This window comes from Mangifera indica, chromosome 17, assembly GCF_011075055.1.
Source record: "Mangifera indica cultivar Alphonso chromosome 17, CATAS_Mindica_2.1, whole genome shotgun sequence".
Taxonomy (NCBI): domain Eukaryota; kingdom Viridiplantae; phylum Streptophyta; class Magnoliopsida; order Sapindales; family Anacardiaceae; genus Mangifera; species Mangifera indica.
This window is the reverse complement of record NC_058153.1, coordinates 1,488,882-1,515,665: the sequence shown is the minus strand read 5'-3', so window position 1 is coordinate 1,515,665 and position 26,784 is coordinate 1,488,882. Positions and strand designations below refer to the sequence as shown.

At 35.7% G+C, this 26,784-nt stretch overlaps 5 protein-coding genes across 12 annotated transcripts; 2 read left to right on the top strand and 3 right to left on the bottom strand.

Annotated features, from left to right (window-relative positions):
- Positions 1–2,501: 2,501 nt before the first annotated feature.
- Positions 2,502–3,852, bottom strand: LOC123200556 (uncharacterized RNA-binding protein C17H9.04c-like). The gene is made up of 3 exons (XM_044615779.1): positions 3,726–3,852; positions 3,199–3,572; positions 2,502–3,038 (listed from the first exon to the last, which is right to left on the bottom strand). The coding sequence occupies exons 2-3, from the start codon at positions 3,567–3,569 to the stop codon at positions 2,948–2,950; spliced, it is 462 nt and encodes a 153-aa protein (XP_044471714.1). The 5' UTR covers positions 3,570–3,572; positions 3,726–3,852; the 3' UTR covers positions 2,502–2,947.
- A 3,102-nt stretch (positions 3,853–6,954) lies between these two features.
- On the bottom strand, positions 6,955–7,875 carry LOC123200853. Its single transcript, XM_044616244.1, has one exon. The coding sequence runs from the start codon at positions 7,873–7,875 to the stop codon at positions 6,955–6,957; it is 921 nt and encodes a 306-aa protein (XP_044472179.1).
- An 808-nt stretch (positions 7,876–8,683) lies between these two features.
- LOC123200551 (peptidyl-prolyl cis-trans isomerase CYP95-like) lies at positions 8,684–17,216 on the bottom strand. 6 transcript variants are annotated; one of them, XM_044615769.1, is made up of 14 exons: positions 17,120–17,216; positions 15,985–16,105; positions 15,781–15,835; positions 15,534–15,622; positions 15,198–15,222; positions 14,254–14,292; positions 13,458–13,575; positions 13,172–13,299; positions 12,706–13,069; positions 11,958–12,070; positions 11,443–11,596; positions 10,409–11,356; positions 10,192–10,260; positions 8,684–9,258 (listed from the first exon to the last, which is right to left on the bottom strand). In XM_044615769.1, exons 2-14 carry the CDS (start codon positions 16,060–16,062, stop codon positions 8,952–8,954), a joined length of 2,487 nt encoding a protein of 828 aa, XP_044471704.1. In that variant the 5' UTR covers positions 16,063–16,105; positions 17,120–17,216; the 3' UTR covers positions 8,684–8,951. The 6 variants fall into 6 exon arrangements, with proteins under 6 accessions (XP_044471704.1, XP_044471707.1, XP_044471705.1 ...); XM_044615772.1 differs by having other exon boundaries at positions 15,985–16,101; positions 17,120–17,173; XM_044615770.1 differs by lacking the exon at positions 17,120–17,216 and adding an exon at positions 16,486–17,052.
- A 107-nt stretch (positions 17,217–17,323) lies between these two features.
- LOC123200549 (pentatricopeptide repeat-containing protein At4g32450, mitochondrial-like) lies at positions 17,324–21,098 on the top strand. Of its 3 annotated transcripts, none has more exons than XR_006498603.1 (3): positions 17,324–20,071; positions 20,245–20,306; positions 20,610–21,098. XR_006498603.1 is itself a non-coding variant. In XM_044615767.1 (2 exons), the coding sequence occupies exon 1, from the start codon at positions 17,463–17,465 to the stop codon at positions 20,052–20,054; it is 2,592 nt and encodes an 863-aa protein (XP_044471702.1). In that variant the 5' UTR covers positions 17,324–17,462; the 3' UTR covers positions 20,055–20,071; positions 20,610–21,098. The 3 variants fall into 3 exon arrangements, 1 of the variants encoding a protein (XP_044471702.1); XR_006498604.1 differs by lacking the exon at positions 20,610–21,098 and adding an exon at positions 20,403–20,579; XM_044615767.1 differs by lacking the exon at positions 20,245–20,306.
- A 1,430-nt stretch (positions 21,099–22,528) lies between these two features.
- LOC123200550 (pentatricopeptide repeat-containing protein At3g54980, mitochondrial-like) lies at positions 22,529–26,749 on the top strand. Its single transcript, XM_044615768.1, is given in 3 exon segments — positions 22,529–23,221; positions 23,224–25,599; positions 25,928–26,749. Coding segments are annotated over 2 exon segments (2,556 nt in total). The 5' UTR covers positions 22,529–22,614; the 3' UTR covers positions 25,173–25,599; positions 25,928–26,749.
- The last annotated feature ends 35 nt before the right edge of the window (positions 26,750–26,784 follow it).

Sequence of the window (26,784 nt, the reverse complement as noted above, 5' to 3'; positions counted from 1 at the left end):
GATATCCCAATGAGCAATAATGGTATGTCAATGTCTAGTATAAACCTTGATCAACAAAAATATGATATTACCAAAAACATTAAACCGATGGCATCCCAAAAGGTGTTTATAACCAGAACTCTTTCATATGCATGCTAACAAACTTTATAAAATCCTTGTATATTTCTCGCTCTTGTGAATTACTTCATTCTCAAGATTCTATATTTATAGGCTAATAGAGATACAATTCCTATTAGAAAATATATTTCTAGTCTTTGTAGAATTGTTATTCTTTGTATAATTGTATTTCTATTATAACAAGTTTTCTAAAAGAAAAACAAACTCAAACTCAACAGAGCAGCCGAAAAGAGAAAACGAGCCACAATGCTCTATATGATTAAAGTAAAAGCAGCTAAAATCTTAAAACTAACCTTCAATTTCTTGATGCAAACAACATTCTTATTTTTTTTCTTCTTTGTTTTGACAAGGCAAATTCCACTTTAATGGGTTAAAAGCTAGAATGGTAAGATGGAATAATGCCACATACAGGCAACTAAAGATTGTTCCCAGCTGGAAGATGCATGCATGGATATATAGATATGCTTGGCTTTATACTTTAAGCATGCTGGTTGGTATATAAAGTTCACAAAAGGAAATAGCTTTAGTTATCTTGACATATTGAAGAGAAAAAAGTTGTATTGTTTTCTTGGCATTTGACTATCACAGTGTGTTGATTAGCTACTTCAACTCTTAACTATTTAAAATTCACTGAATTCTTCAGTTCCTGTAACTAGCTAGTTTCCATGGCTTTTTGGGACCCAATCTCCCATTTAAATTCATGAATAAAGATCCTCATGTTCTTCTTTCTTCTGTATCTTCTCCATCAATTGTCTTGTCTTTGTGGTAATTATGTATCTATTAATAACTAATTAATAAATAAAATAGATTTGTACTTGAGTTCACTAACATCAACAAATAAAGCTTTAAAGTGAAACAAAGAATCTTACTAAAAGCTAAGTAATGGAGGGTTGTAACTTTTTGACCATAATAAAATATTTTTGTTCTTATGGGAATCCAAGAGGTCAATGAGGGAACCCATGAAAGTTTCAAGCTTAAAAAGCTATGGTATCCAATGTGAATTTTCTTACAGTTTCTTTTAACAACATAACTACATTATTACCCAAGTTATTATTTTCATTACTATTTTGCTTTCTGTATATTTCAATTTTCATTGATGTACATATGTACATATGTATCCATGCATGCAATATTAGATTGACCAGGATTTGAAGCTTGGAAAAGTCTCTCACCTTATTGATTATATATTCAAGTCAAACTCAAAACCATCTAACCTAAGTTTGCTTGATGCATGCTCTTAATTAGATTTCCTCCTCATCCAAGTTTCTTAATTATTCGTTCTGATATTCCATATAAAGACATACGATGCATATTGCCATGATTTACCAGTTTTGAGTTGGACATGTTTGTTGTTCCAAAGTAGCCCACACTAACAAAATACAAGTGTAACTCAATTTTGACAGTGTCCAACTCATATCAGATGTGAGCGATAAACAACCTAATTCCAACCAAACATGTAGAGAGATAATTTGTGGGAAGAGTCTAGAAATTGCTGGCTAAGGGTTGATATTTTGGTTTTAGAGTGACTGCCCATTATTAGAGTCATTCATCATCCAAGTCTCTTAATTATTATTTTTTATAGTATTTAAGGACATTTGATGCATATGCATATAAAACTATTGTCAAATAATTTGTCAACAAACGATTGAGAAAATCCCTATTCAATTAACTACCAAGCAATTATATTTGATCTTGTGTTAGGGTTTCATGGCTTATGGAGATTGATCACATGTATGAAACATTGAAGCGTATATGTAAAGATTGAATACTTAAGAGAGTTATCTGAATGTATAAAAAGGCATCCAATGCATATACATATAAAACTGCTATCAAATAATTTGTCAGCAAACGATTGAGAAAATCCCTACTTGACTAACTACCCAAGAATTATGTTTAATCTTGTGTTAGGGTTTCATGGCTTAAATAAATCATATTGCATAATTGAGATAGATCATATGTATGAAATGTATATGTAAAGATGGAATTATTGAAGAGAGGGTTATCTGATTCTTTAGTGTTTAGGGTTGTTATACATAATTATTCTCATGTTTAATAGATATGATTCTTATGAATTAAACTAGGGCATGATTTATATTGTCCCATTTCTCTAGCCAAAAAGCTTATCCAGAGATAAGGTTTGAATACCATTATCTCTGCCTTTTATCTTGCATTGGTATAAACAAAAGATCCCCATGGTGGTCCATCTATATAACTCTTTAAATTGCTTTGCAGAGACGAGCAATATGCTGATTGTTTACAGTTATATAAGTCAAATATTCCTCTTTGTCGCTTATAAAGAAAGGCAGTTTTGAACTATCCATAATGTTGACATCCACAAAGATATAATTAAAGAGATCCAGAGAGAGAACAATTACAAGCAAGAATTCTTAAAAGAAGCTTCAAATCCAATTAAACCATTACAAAAAAGACAATAGCTAATAGATATCAACCTCACAAACTGCCCTAGCTACCAGAAGAAAACCCTTGCATCTATAGGATAAAGAAATAAATAGATATGTAGATTGGAAGCAAAAAGTTGGCTGAATTCTCCGATGCCATAGCCATCCTCTTAATTTGTTTCATTATGATTATATAATCCAATACTAATAAAATAGCAAACCCTTTACTTGAATATTTAATAACTATTTGATAAACAATATTATGTATACTCGATTTTGAGTATTCAAATAGATATTTAAATGATTTATCATTATATGATTGAATATTACTTTATCTTCAATTCAAAACCATCTAATCATATAATGATATATCATTTGAGTATCAAATTAAGTACCCAAAATTTGGTACACATGGTTTTATTGCTATTTGATTAATGCGAAAACTTGGTGCCAGAATCCCTTGGAGCATTGCATCTGAAACATTCCATGCGACTTGCAAAGTTGTGCCAATTGCAACCAGACCTGTCCAATTCAAGTGTAATTATCTTAGATTATGAACAAGAATAGTATTTAAAAATCACAAAGCATGGCATGCACGGACTTGTACACCATGCATATTTGTAAGTGATGTTATGTTTGTAGTAGAGGTTTTCATAAAGGAAAATTGAATAAAACAATCAACCTGGTACAAATCCAGTCGCCGGATTTCCATCCAGAGCGACTAGAGCTGCTGCCACTAGCGAAGCCAAAGCTATGGCTCATTCGAGGCATGTCCCCCTCAACCAATCCGGCGGAATCATCCTTGGAAGTTCCACACTTGAAGCAGCTCGAGCGATTGGCGAAGTTGTGGGCGCCGCAGGTGGCGACGGTGCAGTACCAGTCACCAGGCCGAACATCAGGGCCACTACTGAATCCAAAAGTGGAGCTTCCACCCCTTCCACCAAAATTTCCATAATCAGCTGGCCTTGGCTCTCCACAGCTTCGACATGAGTCCCTTCTTTGAAAGTTTAAGTGGCCGCATGACCTGCAATTCCAATCTCCTGGCCTGCTCATGATCTGATCATCAACTCGAGAAGAAAATTAAAACTGAGTTACAAAATGATATAAAAACAGAAATGCCGAAACATATGACCAAATCTACATGAAATGAGCAGTTGCAGAAGAAATATATATGAAATGAAGAAGATAATGTGGCATGTAAGCTCTCACCTTAACAAGTCAGAGAGTTGAAAAGGAGTTAGCTGGGATGAGAACAAGGGAGATTGTGATTTTGGGTTGGGGCTAAGGTGGTTTATATACTTGTTATAAGACCTCGAGAATCGAAGCAGATTGAGGTTGCCAGAGGGAGGCTTACTTGCATTTTCTTTTTCATATTTTCACTTTTGCTCCTTGAACAATGAAGCACACAACAAAAATCCTGAAATAAAAAGAAATATATATTTTGAATTTGGATTAATAAAATATTAAAGCAAATCACACCCAACTCTTTCTATAGAAATCAAGTAAGAGTTATTTTTCAATTAAATCGGATTTGATCTTATTATATCAAACAAAAGAAAACTTTAAATTCAATTACGATTATACAACTATGGTAATAAATAAATTAAAAATTTGATCTTGATTTATCTCTGATAAGTTTCAAATATATACCTTCTTTTTTATTTGAATAATTCTATTTTTATTATTCAAACTAACCTTCCTGGGCAAAAATTATAATTTTGGTTATGGCATTTATATGAAGGGCCTCAATTTCTATGTTGTTTACTGAATTAGGGTCCATGCGAGGCAAGTAGTACAAGCTGGACCAAAAAAATTTCTTTACGGGTGAGGGATACGACAAGGAGGAAACAATGTTCACTGTTTCTTACCAGACAAAATGAATATTCTGCAAATCCCGAAAACAAAAATCTGCAGAGAAAAAGACCCCGTTATTCTTATTCATCTTAGAATAAACAAGGACTTGTCACCTCTCCTCTGTCATTATATACTTTGTAACTTTGACATTCCACTTCTTCAGAGTCACTGCATAAGGGAAAATGGACGTTACTTTTCAATTTTGAATATTCCTTCTATTTTTCTCCGTACTTGAAACCCTAATTTTACAAATAAGTCAAATGGGTTCGTAAATTAAAAACCCTAACCAACTAATTTTTCAAGAGTTTGAACAAATTAATCTCATTGATCAATAAAATTCTTTGAAGTCTCTTGCTGTGAAAAATAATCTGCACGATCGATCCTATGCTTGGTCAAAATTTAAATAGAAGTTTGGAAAATCATTGGATTGCTTGTGTGTATTGTGTAGCGAAGGTTAAAAGTAAAAGTTGCATGGCTAGCCCCAGGAATACTTTGAGTGGCAAAGGCAGGGTATCCGAGCATTAAAATATAAGTTTGAAATCTATTGACAACATATGAGATGAATAAGTTGGAGTCCGTCACTAAACTTAGAATTTCATATATTTGGTATAATCAATTAAACCTCAAAGAAACAATCCAATTTAAAAAAGGTTTCTCCTTTAAAAAAAAAAAAAAAAAGTTGCATGGCTGTATATACAGTGAGAGAGAGAGAGCAAGGAGATTAAAGGAAATGGTAGAGTTTCGATAAAGATAGTCGAAGCTGATAATGGAATAGGATGGAAGTCTTCGAGGTTCATCAATTTTTGACCATCTTTTTCTTTTCTTTTTTTTCTTCAGTACTAATGCAATGGCTTTTTCTGTGCCATTTTCTTTTCCCTTTCTCGTCCTCTTAATTTTTATTTTTTGCATGTGGATCATCAGTCTCTCTCTCTAGAAAGGAACAGCTTGAAAAGAGAAGAAAATAGAATAATTGCAAATAAATAAACCCATAAGAGAAGAGATGAGATGATCAGCCACCAATTAATTTCTTGGGGAATGGTAAAGAAGGCTGTAGCAAACTGAGAAAAAGGAAAAGGAAAGGGGGCTGATTCGATTCTCTTGTTGGTAAATGCTTCCATTCATGAGCATGGCCAATCCAATTCAACTGGAAGAAGATTAGATTGAGCAAGAATAAATAGAATTAAACTTGTAAATCTCCACTAATGTTACTTTTTATATTTACTGGTTTCAGCGGCACCAAATGTATTGCTGGTTGGTTTCAATAATGATTTGTGCATAGGGTTGAATTTGATCTGAACTGGAATTTGATTAAGGTTTAATTCAAGATTGATGAGTTAAGACTTGAATTTAGATTTGAAAACAATCTAATTTTGAGTTTGAATTTTGACTCTTACTTGGTTTATTTGACTTGACTTTGAATTCGAACTTAAACCATCCGGATCAGATCTAACTTTAGTTGTGTATGTGTATCCCTGACCGTAAAATGTGATGAAGCTTGCTTCGAGTTTAATGTTACCTAATCTTTGATTTGAAGATGGAATATGGGGAATTCCATTCTAATTTCAGTACCCTTTTTATCTTACGCTCATTTTCAGTGTCCTCTTTGGAACCTCGGCGCCCTCATGCTGAAATGGCTGGGAATCATTCAAAACAAGGTGTATATCCCATGCCATTTCTCATTCTTTTACGCAAACCCACCAACAAAAGGAACTATTGTGTCATATAATATCATTTGATTGGTTAGATCCGAATCAAGTTAGGTTAGTCTTAAAAGTTAATTCGGTTTGAATTCATTTAACTCAAATTTGAGACAAAAAAATCAGTATCTTTATTAAATTGAAATGAATTTAAGCCAGGAGTTTGACTCAATTCAATTCGAAAGTCGGGTGATATGTTGATTCAATTTAAATTTGACTCCTAATTTGTTTCAAGTTATATTAAGTAATTATCAAAACAATGTTATTTTGTCAATGAACTGTAAATTTGATTTACGAATTCAAGTCACGAATTTGAACTATGAACTTGAATTAAACCAAACTAAACAATTTTTTATTTAAGTCGAATTTGATCTATCCTCAATTTTGGTTTGATGAATTTGAGTTAAACTATTTTTCATTTGAGAAAAATTTGAGTAAGAGAGTGTTCAAGCTTAGTTCGTATCCACCCGTATCATTGGGAGGACTATAAAAGTCACCATTCTATTTGAGTGAGTTAAAGTTTCAATTTGATTTGAGATCAATCTATTTGTTCATTCATTGAATGTTAATCCTATCAATTACAATATTCATTTCATCGATAGTTCTCTCAACACTATTGTACATTAGTCCGAATGAGTTTGAATCCAAACTAGGTCTCTTAGATTTTTTTCAAGTTTGAGCCCATCCTCAATTTTAGATTTAACTCAGTTTAAATTAAATGGATGTATGATTTGTAAAAATTAGTGAACAGTTTCAAAATTCAATAAATGAACATACTTGTAATTTGTGTACATATTTGATTCAGAGACCAACCCAATTTAACGGTATGAAATTTTTTTTGTTTTTATTAATTAATTTAAACTGAAATTCTCAACAGGGACAGTCTCTTACCATTGGTAAAACATGGTGTTTCCATCACCATATGATTTCAAGTCAGCTTCCATCATCTTCTTCATCAGTTGAACAGCCCTTTCCCGAGCTTTAGGCGATCCCCTGATTGAAAGATCAGCCAGCACACTTGAAGATTCCGGCAGCCGCATTGCGTCTCTCACACAGCCTTCGCTTTCATCAAACAGACGAATTAGAATTTCGGCTGCACCTTCCTTGCTAAACATGCACCCCCCTTTCAACACATCAAACATTGAGCTCACAATCTGCTCTGTCTTTCTCAAAGCATTCAGCCCTTCATCGAACCTCGCAAGAAGACCCAGAACGGCAAGTGAAGTCGCAGCTAGATCCTCTGTCTCGGTGTTTCGAATAAACTGGATTAGTATTGCCACGGCCCCTGATCGGAGGGCTAGAGTGCAATTCCCATGGAACTGCACTAGTTCAGACAAGGAACTGAGGAGATGATGACCAGCAGAAACATTTGGTGCTGAAACTTCCTGGACAAGCAACTGTACGGTGCCAGCTACCCCAAACTTTGCCTTATTCTTATCTAGCATTGCCAAGCTGCAAATCAAAGAGGAAGCTAATTTCCTCGATTCCGGGGAAGCCGGGGAAACGATTACTGCATTGAGAAGCTGAATTGTTCCCATGTCTGCCAGAGAGAGCTTAAGGTCAGGATTCAGGGAGAGGTTGAAAAGAATGGACAATGAGAGAGTTTGAATGATGGGGGAGGCTGATTTTGAGAGGTCAAGAAGGGCCGAAATTGCTCCATTTGTTTGTGCTAGCAAAGTCCTGGCTTGGGGACTGACTTTGGTGATTGAATCCAGGGTTTGGAGAACCTTCTGTCTAACTTCATCGGAATCCGATTGCAGTTCGGGGAGACAATAAGTGATGGTTTCACGAAGCTGAGGTGTCGACATGGCTTGATTTTTCAACAAAGCATAACAATTTCTGCGCTTGAAACAGTCTATAATGGTTTCCGAGATGTTCCAGGTTCAATATTAATCATTCATGTCTGGACACAGCGTAGATGATTCCAATGTTGAAGACCATTGGAAAATCCTCCGTGACGTAGAACAGCAAATGTTATATCGAAGTTTTGCAGAATCATTCCTGTATTCTAGTCAACTAGAATTCAACGGAAATGGAAAAGAAAATTATTTGCATTTTGTCTGCAGATGCCTGCACCATCCCAAGCATCCCAATGGCCCAAGATTCAAGTAGGAAAGAATTTAAAAAATAAGAAACCATTCAGGCTAAATTAAACCAAATCACTCTATTCCATTGTTTGAAAACAAAATTTTAATATTTTATTTTAAAAAATAAAATATTACTATAAATATATATTATTTAAAAATAAATAATTGTCATATGTAAGAAAAGAAAAAAAAACCTAAAGCTCAAATCCAAATTCCCCAAGCTAAAAGTAGATTTAATTTAAGTTGAGTTAAACCTAAACAAGACAGTTTCCATGGACTCAAATTTAAACATCGAACTTAAACTAACTTAACTTGGTGATAAACAGTAACTTGGAAAGAAATAAAATATGATAAAGAAAAAAAGAACAGTAGGCATTATTATATCTACAGCCTTGAATTAATATCTACGTCTTCATCCTTTCTCCACATGCAATAACATAATTAGTAAAAATCTGTGCTTTTATCTCAAGTATAAATACATGCAATCCATTCAAACCAAAGCCAAAATTTTGTGAAAGCATTCAGTAAATTGTCACAGACCAAACTAATTCTCTCATTTTCTTCCGTCCATAAAACCAACAATGTCATTATTCAAATATGAATGTATATTCTTAACAACACACACCAAATGTGAATTTAAACCAAACTACATATTCCATCAGCTAAAAATTCGACGCTGCCAAGGATTATATGCCTAACCAGCATTTAGACATCAAATTACTTCAAAAAGTAACAAGGCACCTCAACACCAAGACAAAAGGTAATTAGCTCACTGGTATCGACATTGATGAATAAATTCACTGCCCTGAATCTGGAGAACCGTCTTCATATGAGACCAGCCCCTTCTTCCCATCTGGGCTATCAGAAGAAGATCTTGACCTTGCTTTGCTATTGCGCTTGGGTGACTGGGAGTCCAATGAAGACCGTGATTCTGAGAGACTCCTACTTTGAGAAGGTGGCCTTCTCCTCTCAGTCCGTGGAGACAAATGAGATCTAGACACCTCAACTGGGGAACGGCTCTTGATGGGGCTACGGCTATAGCGACGGCTTCGGTAGCGAGGGCTACGTGATGCAGGTAGACTACGGCTTCTCCTGCGTCTGTATCTGCATATAGGTGTTTAAAACGTCCAAGATATCAACAAGTAAGTCCACCCAGGGGAGAAGTCAGATAAGGACAAAGTACATGTTTGTACATACAGATTTTGACTTTATTAAACAATCTTCCACAATCTATTGAAGTTAAAAGTTAGATGTTGTTTGACAGATTAAATAGGATAAAAAATTTAATTCAGTATCCCTAGGATGCATTAAACAGATAGCAAGAAAAATATTTTTCTGATCATCTTCAAATTTTTCATAGAGTTCTGTGAATTTCGTGTCCCTAAACCCTAAACTAGAAAAAGTCTTCTCTTTCTTCTAGAAACCTTTCCTGATTGCTCTTGCATGAAAATTTCCCCATTCTCAGAATTTTCTTTCTCTTCAACCTTGCTGACCATGAAAGAAGCCATGCCTTCCTTTCTCTATTTGTGCAATGCATCTTAGGGTCCTGACATGTAACTTGAACACCTAACTGACAAAAGAAAATATACCTTATATGTGTGTGTGTGTGTGTGTAAAGAAAGAGATACCCAAATGAACTAGGCATCAAACACACAACAGAACACTAATGGCCTTCAGTGGGCCAAAGGCTACATACATATGTTAACATGTAAACTTTAACAGTTGGTTCTAACCACCACCAACCATCCAGAAAATAACAACCAAAGAAACTGAAGAAATTATATATCCAAGAATTATTTTATTAGATGAGCTGAATAAAGTGAAAAAGAACAGTTTTGAACCTCTGTATAACCCAAGGCCCAAAGAGATGTTGGAAACAAGGCCTAGTTTAATACAAAAATACCCCAGTTACACACACAGATGGAAAGCTCACCCAAACATAATTAGGCAAGGAAAAGCAAGTAGCTAAAATAATAATAATAAACCTGTTGTACTATACAAGTAAAACGGGATGGAAAATATTAAAGCAGCAGATACCTGGGTGGAGTTCTTCCTCTGGGAGGACTTCTATATCGCCTAGGTGAGTACCTTCTGTAGCTTGAATACCTAAGAGAGAAACCACTCAGGCAACCAAATCAGTGCTCACAAAAAGAGCATGATTAATGAACTAATCATTGAAAAAAGTTCAGGCCCACACCAACTTAATGGAAAGAAAGAGATTAAATATTTGAACATAAATTTGCCGGCCACTAACCTGTCACGGTCACTCCTTCCACCATAACGATAAGACTTGACTGGAGAACGATCAGGTGAAGGGGTTCGATATCGTCGAGCATACGAGTAACGCTGACTGAAACCCCGACCCCTTCTGATGCGCTTGGGTGACCCATCAGGGGAAACACTCCTGGACAAACTTCTTCGATCAGAAGGAGACCTTGCCCTACGTACAGGACTAGGGCTTCTAGAGTAAGTGCGACGAGTAGTCCTGCTTGGACCCCTAATTGGGCTGCGACTAATACTTCTCCTAGAAGCAGCCCTGCCCGAGCTTCTGCTTATGCTTCTTCGAGAAGGTCGAACTGGGCTTCTGCTTATGCTTCTTCGAGAAGATCGAACTGGACTTCTGCTTGTGCTTCTCCGAGAAGATCGAACCGGGCTTCTGCTAATGCTTCTCCGAGAAGATCGAACTGGGCTTCTGCTAATGCTTCTACGAGATGATCGAACAGGGCTTCTACTTATACTTTTCCGAGAAAATCGAATAGGACTTCTGCTTACGCTTCTCCGAGAAGATCTAATTGGGCTTCTGCTTAAGCTTCTTCTGAAAACTCTTAAGGGGCTTTTGCTGATTGATTTCCGCAATAATGTTCTCCGAGGGCTCCTGCTTTCAGTTCTTTGGGATAGGGCCCTCACAGGGCTCCCACTCAAGCTTCTCTGAGACCGAGCTCTCACAGGGCTCTCGCTGATGCTCCTTTCTTTTCTGCTCCTCAATGGGCTTCTACTGTTGCTTCTGGATGAGCTCCTACCATTGCTGCTTCGAAGAGGGCTTCTGCTAATACTTCTCCTCTGCTGAGGTGGGCTTCTACTCACACTGGGAGTCCTACCCATACTACGATTAGGACTAATACTACGGCTCCTGCTAAGACTCCTCTTGGGACTAATACTCATACTCTTACTCATGGTCTTCCTAGGACTCATGCTTCGACTCCTGCTCATCAACTTTAAATAAAATACTAGATCTGGAAGAATCGGCAAACATAAAGAATAACTGAGTGAGAAGTATAGAAAGTAGACCTAGATTTGCCTGGGTGATCATCTACTACATCAGGTTGTCTCTCTGTACTTCCATCAGATTTAGCACCTGCTCCAACGCCATGGCTCTGCTGATCTCCATTTTCCTTCTCAAACATGTTATCCTCCCTCTTTTTCTCCCGGAAGGAAGCAGCACCTGTTTCCACAATTAAAGAAGGCTTATTACCAACAGCAGATTATTGCACAGACACCATCAATGAAATTAAAAAAGGAAGGCATTCAAACGTCAAATGAATATATGTCTTAATTTCAAGCCTCAGATTTTAGTAATAAAACCATTTTCCAATCAAATGACAAGCAGACTGTATAAAATTTCCAACCATTACAAGCCTCCAGACACATGCAAGTTTATGCAGCCAAGAACTATTTTACCATTTGTTTGGCAGAAAACCAGCCTAAGGAAAAAATATGAGAAAAGAACAATTTTTATACTGACTAATAAAATCAATTGGTCAATATAAAGATATTAAGAGCAACCAGCTAACTGGGAAAAGTACCAGCTTTCTGAGTGGGGTCTTTCTGTTTGTTATCCTTATCTTGAACATCAAGATCTTCACTGCTACTATCACTTTCACTATCACTTCCAGTATCTGTAATACTATCCGATGACCTAATAATAAGTAGAGAGTAGCATCAGCAGAGAGGACAAAGAAATCAGCCCAAGTTAGCTCGTCCACGACACAGACTGATTTCCATCAATACTAGCTTATATTTGTACATAGAGCAAGAGTCAAAAGGGTACATAATGATATGAAAACAGAAAAACTGTAACAAATTAAGTTAATAGCAGATATCAAGCTACAACGCCAAGAAAAATGCATATATATAGAAACAGATAATAACCATGAAAAATCCCACTCTTACCCTCAATGTTATGCAAGTAAGGCACAATCACAATCAAGAGAATAAAAGGGAAAAAAAAAATCCTTTTTTCGAAAAAGAAACAATAAATAAAACATAAAATGACTTTCTTATACACAAGGATGAGCACACCCAGTTCATATACAAAGATAGCCTTATTCTATCCATGACTAGTGTACTGTTACCTATGATATACTTGAAAAACAATATACTACAGACAGAAAACACAAGAGACATGTATCCACCAATATATATTAGTTACATCTAACAATTGAGGGATCTCTAAACATATGCCCAGAAAATTTCCAGCTAAATACTGATGGGATTGTAAAAATTAAAAAAAAGATAATCATATTCAAGATTTAAAGATATCGCGCATACAACCTTCTTGATCTGGGCTTGGATCTCTTATCACGCTTCTTTCGCTTCTTGTCATGGCGTCTATCTCTTCGTTTTCCACGTCTATTTTTGTCTCGCTTAGAAGACCTTTTTCTTTTTTTACGCCTGTCATCACTTGAAGAACTAATGTCAGATGAGGAGGACAAATATGAATCAGCATCACTATCAGAGTCAGAAGATTCCATCTCAGAATCTGAGGAACTCTCTGAATCAGAGGAATAGTGCCTTCTCTGCTTCTTCCTCTTGTCTCTAGAAGATTTCTTATACTTTCCCTTCCTTCTCACGTGATGATTGTTATCATCCAAGGAAGCATCCTTCACCATCTTCAATTTGTTTCCTTTCTTTTTATCTTTCAATTATGAACAAACAAATTGATACAGTATATTAATAATTGATACTCAAAAAGAAAAAAAAAAAAACTATCCAACAAAGTGGTACAATAATTTGTTACCATCAGCAAATTCTCCACAATTGATTATCTTCACTGTTACAATTGGCCTCCCTTCTTCATCACCAGAATTTTCAATTTTTTTCAATACCTCTTTCCCCTGCACAAGCTCCCCAAAGACTACATATTTCCTGTTAATAAATAACAAAATACCCGCAATAATTTAGTGAAAATTCTGTGAAATAAATAAAATAAACAAACTAATATGTTAGGGATAAACTAATAGATAAGCAAGTTATTTTTATAATTAGAAACTGTTATAACTTAAATCTGCATAATTAAAACATACCTGTCAAAATTATGATTACCCTTAAAGGTAATGATAAAATGAGATCCTAATGAGTCACGGTCAGCAACAGACATAGATAAGAGACCAGGCCCATCATGTTTTAGCCTGGGTGACTCATCTGAAATTACATCATAGCTACCATTTGTTACTAAATAGTAAAATTATTCAAGAAACTTGTATGTCTAAATCATAAATATACAACCACTATTGTGGCATCTCAATAATACTTTGAAAGGGATATTACTAAAATTTTAAGAGCATATCAGTTACATCTTCCATACATTAAAAATGAAATAGTTTGATCTTTTTCTACAGTCAGGAATAGCAGATTTTAGAATCAACTTAAATGCAAACGGCTCAAAATTAATAATTTCAACAATCAAAACTACAGTAGTAAATCACTTGACAAAATGGATATAAACTTAATATGAAATGCCTGATTTAAATGAATTCCAGAACATAATATCCAAGTATGTAGTAGCATCCAAAAGAAGGCAATTTAGAAGCACCTTGCAATGGGGCAAGTCAAACAAATGTTTCACAACCTGCTCGTCATACATAATCAGGAACCACTCAGATAAACTAGTATTCAGAAAAAATAAATTACAACTCCCCACATCAATGAGCATATTATAAATAAAGCATTATTCTAACAGTTTATGGGGAACCCTAAAAATTTTACAATACATGTATACAAATATGTTTCTTTTTTAATAATTAACTCATTTGAAATTTCCCACTATTCATATGTCCTGATTGACAGAGATAAACTTATAGGGCAAGAAAACATTCTCACCTGGAAAGTTTCCTGTAAAAATGCTTTCACCACTAGTCCCTGCAAAATTGAATGAAACTGTTCAGCCAATCGGAATTAAAGTTCAAAAAATAAACCATGGCTGCATTACCCCACATAAAATTTTAATTATCCTTACTAAGCTAGTCGATACATTATTGGGAATTCAAATCTCACAAGTACCAGAAAAACACCATCAGTTCCCAAATAATTATGACAAAGAAAAATCACTTGTAATCAGGACAAGATTACCTAGACAGAAGGACAAACTCCCATGATATGATTATGAAGTCAAAAAAGTTTCAGGTGCAATTCCCATAACCCATAAATACTACACTCTAGTGCTCTCAAAATATTACTATACAATGGCATCATACCACACATATATAGTTCATCTAATAATTTCCCTTCTATATGGTCACAAGTTCATAATGGATATGTGGCCAATAGTTCATAATAGTGCAGGCAAGAACTCAGAATTATCATAATTCCAAAGCCACTATTGATGGTAGTGACTAGAAATAGGTTTAACGGTCATAAGGGGTGTATTGTGTTCCAGCATGGCAACTTCATTAAAAGACAATAGCCAACAGAAGTGGCAGAAAATTATTGAAGAAATCAAATTGTACCATCAGAACATCTTTAGCTTAGGCATACCAGAGAGCTATCACCATTACAAAAATTCATCTCAAGATATTGGAAACAATCAAACCAACAGATTCAATATTCCACCACATAATACATTGGTCAGCTTTTAGACAATAATATATTTTACACTACATTTCCTTTATGAACTGACAGCCCCTAACTAAGGAACTTTTTCAGTAACCCCAGAATTTCTGCTTAATCCAAAATTACATAACAGAACTATACAAACTACAGGCAATATTAACGCCTATTTAATAAACAAAAATACACAAAGAAATGTTTATGCAAAGAACACATACCATCTCGTTTTACAAAATCACCACCCTGCAAACAGAGACAAGCTATTAGTGCACCAGGAAGCAAAATAAGACAATTGAAGTTGACAAAACTGCATTGGGTGAGGTTAAGCTCAGAAAATTTGCAATATAGACAACTTAGTAAGTACAACCTTAAAACTACATCACAAGAAAAGCAGTCGTGACCATCAGCCCTGTGTCCTACAGCATAAACAATAGTAACTGACTAAAGTAACTGACTGAAAGACAGACCACTTCTAAGTCATGTTCAACAAAAATGAAAAAAGACATTGTGAAACCATTTAAAGGAAAAACAACTAATAAGATAAGACAACAAACCTCAGCCATGGACCCTTTTATGATGCGATGAAAAAAGGTCCCTTTATAGTGCAGTGGTCTCCCAGTTTTTGGACCAATTCCTTTTTCCCCTGCAGATGCATTAATAGTTCAAAAATATAAATTTCTCAGCAAAACAATAAAATATTGAAATTAGACTAGATGAATCAACAGGTAATGCTACAATATAACAACCATGATCCTGCTAAAAAAAAGAGGTGCCAAAAAAGCAGCTATACACATGTATTACCTGTACAAAGCGCTCTAAAATTTTCTGCAGTCATAGGAGCAGCATCAGCAAACAGCTGTATGATCAAGGGAAACCACTCAGTTAACTCAAGCAGAAATTTTTGGAGGGGGGTTATGCAAAAAAATCATACTAGCCATCATTGCACAGAAATGAACAATTAAAAAAAAAAATACACTGATATGCAGAGCCCAAGCATGATAATACCTCAAAAACCATTCTTTCTGCAGGATCACCATCAATTGAAACATCCATAAAAACTAGTGGATTCTTCTTCTTTGCCATCTATTCTTTCCAATATCCAAAATCAAGCTAGCTTAACATCTATCTGACAAAATCAATGGGAAACCAAATCAACCGAATTCATCTGATAACTATCATGGACAGCATACAACTAAGTCAACTACATTGATATAAAGGATAAAAGTATGGCTAAAGAGCTCTTCAAACTTCAGCATTTTAAAAACAGCAAGTTTATATTTCAAGATCAAAAAAGAAAGAATCTCTAGATAGGGTTAACCCCCCAAAACTTTAAACTTCATACACTACACTTTACAAAGCAAACTCCAGTTGAGTAGTTGACAAAAACCAACAACCAAATTTTGCGATCAGAATCTCGAGTTTAGTTAACAAGAAATATATCTCAGTTAACACGTAAAGGCATCAAATCAATGCTGGTAGCAAACAACAATCTGAAGTAAAGCTTACAAACAACTTATTCGCTGATTGTCATCTGAGAAATCATATGTCCTAATGAACTCCAAAAGTAGTAATGGCAATCACCTCATATGACAAAGATATCAGCAAATCAATTCAGTAGCCAGAAAAGCCAATCTAAAGTAACCACAGATCTAAACCTCCTAGCTTAGTAGCTTTAAAAAACCTTGAGACACTTGAGAACTGAAAGAGACGAACAAAAGCTATTTCAAAAAGCAAAAGAACATCAACTTCCCTTAAAGAATCCAATGAACGTTGAAACGATTTTAACCAAATAAGTTATCATAACACATAAAAAATTACCCATTAATTCAAATCAACCAGAACAATAAACCCTGCCAAGATTCCCACAAAACCCTAATCTATTGCAAAACATGATTAAACAGCAGCTGAGCTGAGAATTAGTTAATTACGTTAACCACTGATTAGATATTAGCTAAAATCAAGTATATACCAACAAATTCAGAAATATTAAAACAATTGAGCAGAATACAACAAATTTAACTACGAACAAGATTAATAGTCCATACGACAAATAATAAAATAAAAAATAAAAAAATAATAATTGACTATGAAGGTCTTATATATGTAACAGCAAAAGGAAGTAAAAAACCCAAGAATTCACCAGAGAAATGGCAGAGCCACGTAAAAAATGAAACGATATGAATAAAGCCCTTTAAAGCCAAACCTGGTCGCCTTTTGAAATAAGCCTAGCTGCTCTCTGCTGGAAGGTGAAGTTATTCATCTGTCCTCATACTTTAGCACATGTTCCCTTACTTACCCTTTTGTTTTCTTAAAATTACGTTGTACCTCTTCAGCATGTCGCAATGTTCTGGGCCAAATCTGGCCACAGCCCATGTCGCAATGTTCTTCCGTTTCAATTAATAAAACAGAAGGGTTTAAGGAAAGAAACTAGGGTTTAGTCTCTGCAGCACAGCTTACGAATTTCTGAGTCCCACCAAACAACAATGAGATTGAGATCTTCACCAATCCGTCTATTTCTTATCCACTCTTTCAAGTACCCGAGGCCTCTATGCTCTCAACCAGAATGTCTCAATCAATCGATTTCGTCAAATTATCAATTTTCCGAGAATTCTGAACATTTTCCCGAGAAAATCACCTCAGAATTCCATTCTCTCCGAAACCCAACTTTCTCATATTCCAAGCGCAATTATTTTAGCTTACCCACTTTAGAGACCACTGAGTTAACAGAAACCACTATGATAAGCAATCTTTTAAGCCACAAAAACGATCCACTTTCAGCTTTGAGATACTTTAATCAGGTTGAACTGAAGCTGGATTTTGCCAAAAGCCTTAACTTATTCGCAGTTTTGCTTCACATTCTGATGAAAAGCACAGAGACTCATGGGCACGCTCGCAATTCGCTCAGTCAATACGTTTTGGGTATTTCCAGTCCAACATCCATCTCTCTTGTTGACTGCTTGATTGAGTGTGCGAAAAGGTTTGATTTTGATATTGATGCGAAAGTTTTCAATTACTTGTTGGATAGTTATGTTAAAGCTGATAAAACAATAGATGCTTTAGAGTGTTGTTCTAGAATGATAGAGTGTAATATAATTCCTCAGGTTGAATTGGTGAACAAAATTTTGACAGAATTGGTTAAAACAAACTTTATTGATGAAGCAAAAGAATTGTACAATAAGATGGTTTTGAGAGGTGTCAGTGGTCAACGAGTAAAAGTTAGCACTTGTTTAAAAGAAGAAAAGCATGAGCAAAACCCTTGTTTAGATAATACTTCAAGTCAACATCAAGACCATAGTAATTTTAGCACCAAGAACTGCAACTCTATAGATTTTCTGCAAATACCAAATGGGGTTTATGTGGATGGTTCTAGGAGTTATAGGGAAAGCACTACAAATGAATGTCAGAATAATATGTTTCAACAAACTGGTAAGTTTAGTGGGTACATTTGGAATAATAATGGACACTCTCAAATAAACCATAATGGGGCTCAAGCACAAATGTCCTGGGGTGGACGTTATAATATGCAGAATCAGTGTAGTCCCATCTTGGAGGGAGGCGGAGAAGTGAGCCAAAAGCTTCAGGGTTATTCACAAAGGTTGTCAGAATTTCAGGGAAGCTCAAATGGGACTTTTATGCAGCAGGTTGGGCAATATGAGCAAATTTCAAGTGACCATCATACTGGAAATGTTGGAAATTATTGTCATAGCCCAAGTGTCTATCAGCAGAACCAAGATGTTGGACAATATCAGCAGAATCCTAAGGTAGGACAATATTTGTCTTACTCAAATGGGATTCACAATAGAATGGTGACTTCTCAAGTGGAAACTAACATGCAATCTGGGGAGGAATCAGTTGAGGCCTCAGAAAGTAGCCAATATAATGGTACCCTAAAGGAGTTGGATGGTTTCATTAAGGAAGGAAAAGTAAAAGAAGCTGTTGAAGTGTTAGGGTTATTAGGAAAGCAATGTATTCCAGTTGATTTGCCACTATTGGTACAGTTAATGCAGGTGTGTGGGGAAGCCAAAGTTTTAGAAGAAGCAAAAGCAGTGCACGAATACATTGTAAGATCAGTTACCCCTCTTAAAGTCAGCACCTATAATAGGATATTAAAAATGTATTCAGAATGTGGCTCTATGGAAGATGCATTTAATGTATTTAATCATATGGGGCCACGCAATTTGACTTCATGGGACACTATGATAACAGGCCTTGCAAAAAATGGTCTAGCGGAGGATGCTATTGATCTCTTCTCTCAATTCAAGCAAGAAGGACTGAAACCAGATGGTCAAATGTTCATTGGGATTTTCTCTGCCTGTAGTGTTTTGGGTTATGCTGATGAGGGAATGTTACACTTTGAATCAATGATCAAGGACTATGGTATTATTCCATCTATGAAGCATTATGTGAGTATAGTTGACATGTTGGGAAGCATAGGGTATCTATATGAAGCCCAAGAGTTTGTTGGAAAAATGCCAATGGAGCCATGTGTTGATGTTTGGGAGACATTGATGAATCTTTGCAGAATTCATGGGAATTTGGAGCTTGGTGACCAATACGCAGAGCTTGTTGAACTATTGGATCCCTCTCGTTTGGATGAAAAGTCAAAGGCAGGCCTTGTACCTGTTAAAGGTTCGGATCATGTAAATGAGAAAACAAAGAGGAAATTGGCCAGTCAAAATGTTCCAGAAGTTAGGAGCACAGTCCATGAATATCGAGCAGGAGATACATCTCATGCAGAGACTGATAAGATATATGCTCTTATCAGAGGATTGAAGTCTCAAATGAAAGAGGTTGGTTACATTCCAGAAGTAAGATTTGTGCTTCATGACATTGATGAAGAAAGTAAGGAGGAAGCTCTTCTTGCTCATAGTGAAAGACTTGCTCTATCACATGGTCTCCTCACCAGCCAAGCCCGTGCACCCATTCGGATAATAAAGAACCTTAGGGTTTGTGTTGATTGCCATACTGCTCTGAAAATCATCTCAAAAATTGTTGGTAGGGAACTCATTATACGAGATGCTAAGAGATTCCACCATTTTAAAGATGGATTGTGCTCCTGTCGGGATTATTGGTGACAAGATTTTAATCCGAGGTATTCAGTCTGTTTGACATTTTGAGTCTGTTTCTGGTGTTCTGCACTGTGCCATGATTGTCTTTTAAATTTGTTCATATTCATCTGTTGTTTGATACTTTTATCCTGGACGTCTATATATTCTGACATTTTCTTTCTGTGGTGTTTACTATTACAATTTGATTGATATGCAGTCAAAGAAGGTGAAAATGATATCACTGAAGGAGCAATGCCTCATATATTTTACCCCAGGGAGGTATGAAGAGTTACCCTGTATCTTTTTGTTCACAAATGTTTGATATTTTGTTAGCTAATTTATTAATTTAGAAGGTTTTGTTAGTTAAATAATTAGGTTGCTAATTTGCACTCTTTCCCTGTGGATTTTCACTTCCCACAGAACATAAGCCTTAAACAACAGTATGCAATCGTTTCCCCCTACACTGTTTCCCCATTGTGATAACCAAACTAAATCAGTTGCGTCATGTTCATTATCTTACTACCACCTTTTTTTTTTTTGGTCTTTATTCAATTTGATCTGATCAGTTTCTTGTCGATGCAGCTATGCATTTCTGGGAAACGGTTTATGCGTAGCAGTGGTTGCACGCTTACTCCGGTATCCGTTTGCTCTGCCTTCATGATATTCATTTAAAGACTGTTTGAAAATTGCCAGATGTTTCCATGTGAAGTGGTACACAAGTTACCAATTTTTGTGGGGTTGAGGAGTTCAAATAACTAGCTTATACACGTCTTAACTTTGCTAGCCCTGATAGCTTAGCCATAGATAGTCCTTTATAGTTTAGCTTGGCCGTGAATGGCTTGGATTTAGCTGTTATAAAGAGCAGGAAGTTGTATTTTCAACAAGCAGTTCATTTGTATCAAATTTGTCTTAGAAACGGCACAGAAAGTTCAGTTGGGCGTTGTAATATCATAATTTATTACAAGTCCATCATAAGTGCTAATTAATACCATTTTATTCTTTTACCATTTGAGAGAGAATTTGTAAGTTGTAAGCAATTTATACTCAAAATAATTGACTTGGCTTCCTATCTTTTTAGTGCCGTCAGCATGAATTTGACTGAAAGATTTTAGGGATGCATTCATATGTGATTTTTTTTTTTTTTTTTGGTGTTGAGCTCTTTTTTGGGAATAAACCTAACCTGGAAGTGCGTTCACGCACCAACAAAGGTTGAAAACTTCACAAATGGATTGTCATTCAAGATTATCATGATGTTTGATGTGTTGTTGCATTAGGGAGAGAAAAAAAAAAAAAAAGACGCAAGCAAACCATTTTAATGTGATGGAACTCACCCAATCGGCCAACTTGCTCAGGCAAATCAAGCTCGAACCTCAATCATTGGGTTAATCTATAGATTAGTGTATCTATTAGGCTATAATTGGTATCAAGTACATCATTATGCGCTTTGAGATATCATTGTTGAAAACGTCAAGGGGTGGCATTCCCTGTTATGGAAGAAGAGCAAGATTATGTGCATCTCATCTAAATACTTAATTGGATATTTATTACTGGATGCATAGTTTTATGTATGGAAGAATTTGCTAACAAAGTTTCTTGCTTTCTTCACGGTCTCTGTTTTTGGTAGGAACTATGCAATTGGCTCGTTTACTTTTGGGTCAATTGGTCTTCAAAAAACATATGGGATAGGTGTATATTTTTAATTTGAATTCAAAATGTGCCATAGGCATCATTTGCCTGGTTAACAGGGTAGCAAATAGGCATATCAGAGTAAGGAGTCAAATCGAGTTCGAGAATGAAAGCAAAGTCTCAAACTCGACTCATAAAATAATTTTAAACTTTATAATTTATATATTTATCAAATACATTATTTAAAATAGATAGTAAGATTGAAGAGGTGTTAATGTAAAATTTTAAATTCTTAAGAATTTATTGATAATATACTCGAATTGAGTCTTGAGCTTATAAACTCATCAAATCAAACATTTGTTTAATCAAACTCAAACTTGGTTTGATAGTTCTTGCGACATCAATAACTTGTGAATGACTTGACTCATTTATAACTGTAAGTTTAACTCGTTTTTTAAGTTTTAATGATTCAAATAGAATTAAGTTTAAATAAATAATTCTAATATTAAATGAGATATAAAAAGAGATTTTAAGATATAAATATTGCAAAAAATCACTTTTTTTTGTTTAATAAGAAATTCTTATTTAAGTCAGATTGATTATTTAGGACGCAATTAAACATACTAAATAGATAAAATTTTTAATCTAATAAGTAATAACTAATCCCAAAATTACTATATAAAATAAATAAAAAATTTTAATTTTAATATATCACCAATAGTTTTTAAATTTATATTCTCTTTATTGTTTGGGTGTCCCAAGTTTTGACACTCAAACCGTCCCTTAGGCCAAAAAATTACTTTCCGTTCTGTTTGGGTCTAAAGAAAAGAAAATGACAAATCTGGGCCTCATGGTCTCGCCGCAACGTTAGTTTCTTCCTTTTCACTTTAAAAGCAGAAGGTTTTAAGCAGTAGGGTTTAGTCTCTGCAACTTCCGAATTTCCCAGTCTCAGCAAACAAAAATGAGATTGACGTCTTCACTTACTTCTTCACCAAACCGTTTATTTCTTTTCCGCTCTTCCTCTCAAGCAGAATGTATCAATAAATTGATTTCATCACAATATGCGTTTTCCGAGAATCCTGAGTCAAACTTGGATTTTCCAGAGAAAATCCATTCTCTCCGAAACCCAATCTTCTTATATTCCAAACGCAATCATTGCATCTTAACCACATTAGAGACCACTGATTTAACACAAACCAGTGTGATAAACAATCTTCTAAGCCACAAAAACGATCCACTCTCAGCTTTGAGATACTATAATCGGGTTGAACTGAAGCAAGGTTTTGCCAAAAGCCTTCACTCATTCGCTGTTTTGCTTCACATTCTGATGAAAAGCACAGAGACTCATGGGCACGCTCGCAATTTGCTCAATCAATTCGTTTCGGGCTTTTCCAGACCAACATCAATTGCTCTCGTTGACTGCATGATCGAGTCTGCGGAAAGGTTTGATTTTGATATTGATTCGAAAGTTTTCAATTACTTGTTGGATAGTTATGTCAAAGCTGATAAAAAAATTGATGCTTTGGAGTGTTGTTCTAGGATGATAGAGGGTAATATAATTCCTTGGTTAAATTGGTAAACAAAGTCTTGACCGAATTGGTAAAAGCAAACTTTATTAATGAAGCGAAAGAATTGTATAGTAAGATGGTTTTGAGACGTGTCAGTGGTGATCAAGTAACTGTAAGCATATTGATGTGCGCTTGTTTAAGAGAAGAGAAGCCTGAGCAAGCTGAGGAGTACTTTCGAGAAGCGGAGGCTAGAGGTGTAAAACTTGATGCAACAGCATATGATATTGTTATTAAGGCTTTCTGTAAGAAACTTGATTTGAAAAAGGCATTCAGGTTGTTGAAGGAGATGAGAGATAAGGATTTAGTTCCATCGGAGGTTACATATGCAGTTATAATAGGTGCTTGTGTGAAGCAGGGAAATATGGTGGAAGCATTGAGGCTTAAGGATGACATGGTGAGTTGTGGCTGGCCAATGAATTTGGTTGTTTTAACCAGTCTGATTAAGGGATATTGCAAGAAAGGAGATTTGAGTAGTGCTTTGCATTTGTTTGACAAGATGATGCAAGATGGCCCTAGTCCTAACAAGGTTACATTTGCGGTTTTGATTGATGGGTGTTGTAATAATAGGAACGTGGAAAAGGCTTATGAGCTTTACACCCAGATGAAACATATGGGTATTATGCCTAGTGTGTTTAATGTAAATTCATTGTTACGGGCATTTTTAGAAGCTCAATCTCTGGAAGAGGCATCTAAGCTGTTTGAGGAGGCAATTATTTGTGGTATTGCAAATGTTTTTACATACAATAATTTTTTGTCATGGCTTTGTAAAGAGGGTAAGGTAAGTGAAGCTTACAGTTTCTGGAAAAAGATGGAGTCTAATGGTGTATTACCCAATGCGGTTTCTTACAATAACATGATCCTTTTGCACTGCAAAGTGGAAGATATGGATACAGCATATAGTATGTATTCAGAGATGCTTAAAATGGGTTTAAAACCAAATGTTGTTACGTATTCTGTTTTGATAAATGGATACTTTAAAAATGGTGATGCTAAACGTGCCTTTGATATGTTTGACCAAATGGTGGCTGAGAAAATTTCTCCAACAGACTATACATTCAATACAATTATCAATGGTTTGTGCAGAGTTGGTCGCTCATCCGAAGCCAGAGACATATTGAGGAATTTTGTAGAGAAGGGTTTTCTTCCTATGTGTTTGACCTACAACAGCATCATAGACGGGTTTGCCAAGGAGGGTGATATCACTTCTGCTCGGGCAGTTTACAGTGAGATGTGTGACAGTGGACTTTCCCCAAATGTTGTTACTTACACCATCTTGATTAATGGGTTTTGCAAAAATGGGAGTATGGATCTTGCATTGAAAATGCTGAATGAGATGAAACAAAAAGGTCTTGAACCAGATGTTATTTCTTACAGTGCTCTCATTGATGGATTTTGCAAAACACGGGACATGGAAAGTGCGTGCAAACTTTTTGCTGAACTCCTTGAAGTTGGGCTATCTCCCAATACTGTTGTTTACAATAGCATGATTACTGGCTTCAAGAATTTACGGAACATGGAAGCAGCACTTGATATGCATAAAAAGATGATGAATAGGGGGATTCCCTGTGATTTGCAAACGTACACCACATTGATTGCTGGATTATTAGAACAGGGTAAATTACCCATTGCATCAGAGCTTTACTCAGAGATGCTTTCCAAGGGTATTGTACCGGATGAAATTGCATATAGTGCTCTGATAAATGGTCTTTGTAGAGAAGGACAGCTAGAGAATGCACGCAAGATTTTGGATGAGATGGACAGAAAGTGTATACCTCCTAATGTTCTTATATATAATACATTGATTGCTGGACATTTTAAGGGGGGAAATTTGCAAGAGGCTTTTAGATTGCATGATGAAATGCTTGATAGAGGACTTGTACCTGATGATACTACTTATGATATTCTTGTAAATGGAAAAGTCCGAGGGAAAAATCTGTCCCTGGATTTCTAGTGGCCTGAATACCAGCTGTTTTATAAACTCCTCCCAACTTTTATATTGTCCTTTGAAGGCGAAGAATGTCATGCTTTGTTGGTATTTGTGGTGTTATTAGTAACAGTACCAGTAAGTTGTCTTCTTGTATTTTAGCACGGTATCGGTTACCCTCAGTAGGGACACTGGAAGTTTCTCTGGTCATGGAGACGAGGAAGAAAAATCCCCCCCTTCCCATAGGTGATGATGGAGCTGCAAAAATCCATTGTTTAAAGTTGCGTGCTTATCCTTGCACTCTAGAGGCATTGTATGCTTCTGGACCCATAAGTTGGGAACAAGAAGCATTATCGACAAGTCTACGTATTACACTTCACATTTCAAATGATGAACATTTGATGCAGCTAAGGAATTTAATATCTGCTGCAACAAGCTAACATCATAGTGAATAGTAAGTTAAGTGATCTTTCTTTTTGCTTCTCTAACTGCCTTCTTCTTTACTTAGCTTTACTGGCCTCAAATAATTCTAAGTAGTGTGAATCACATTTGTAGCTTTTTTGAATTTGTTCATATCCACTATGGTCTAGACAGTGAAATTTTGTAACTTGAAAATTATGTACCAAAACAAAATATAAATGGATATCTGTAGCTCGTTCTGGAACTGTGTTCATCTCCTTGTATATTTTCTTTGAGATATTGCGTTTTACTTCCAAATTTGGATTGCTGGATTGCAATGATCAGAAGGTTGGGTAATAAAATAGCCCTGAATTAATTTGCAGCTGCTGAAGAGATGATTTTCTGTGATGTCACATCTTCTATTACCTGTTTGGATATGTGAGGGAATGACCAGATGTTGGCAGATTGCTGGAATAGTTTGTAATGACACTCATTCAAACTGTTTGATCTGTAAAGAACAATGGATTTTAATATGATGCTCTGGATACCACTGTGACTAGCTAACAGTTTACACATACTTCATTAGTCTGCATGCTTAAATGGACGGACTTTGTCGATAACTTCAGATAGCATTGGAAGTTTCTTTTTGTATATGTTATTGATGAACCCTGCATTTTACAGGGCCAGGTTGGAGGCATGTGTGCCTTGTTTCCACAGGTCTAAAGATGGCGCCAGGGTTCACCACCTTGTCCTGGGCATAATTAATGGAACCATATCAGCATTGAATGGTCTACAAATTAGGCAATTGAAGACAAGCCACAGCTTACTGGTTTCATCCTCTCTTGTTTGACGATGAAGTTTATTTTCTGGTGTGTTGTCCTGCTGGAACTTTGAACTCATCCTGATCCAAATAAAGTAAAAAGTCAGAGTCTTGAAATGGGAGGTTCTTTCATTTGATTTTGGATTGAAAATATACTTCCCAATATCTTGGATAGTCATATAAAGCGAAATAAAAGTGGGAGAAGAGAAGTAATGGGGAGTAGAAAAATATTGTTTTGGTTTGTGCATCCTATATCACGTAGGGAGGTTTTGACTTTTTGAATTGGGGATTTTTTTTCTTTTGGTAGTTCTGAACATTGCTAGCACTTTTGTGTAAACTTTCAAGTTCTCAATAAGGGTGACTTTGAATCGGATTCGAATTTGAACTTGTTGAGTTCAATTCAAATCAGCAGAACTGAAC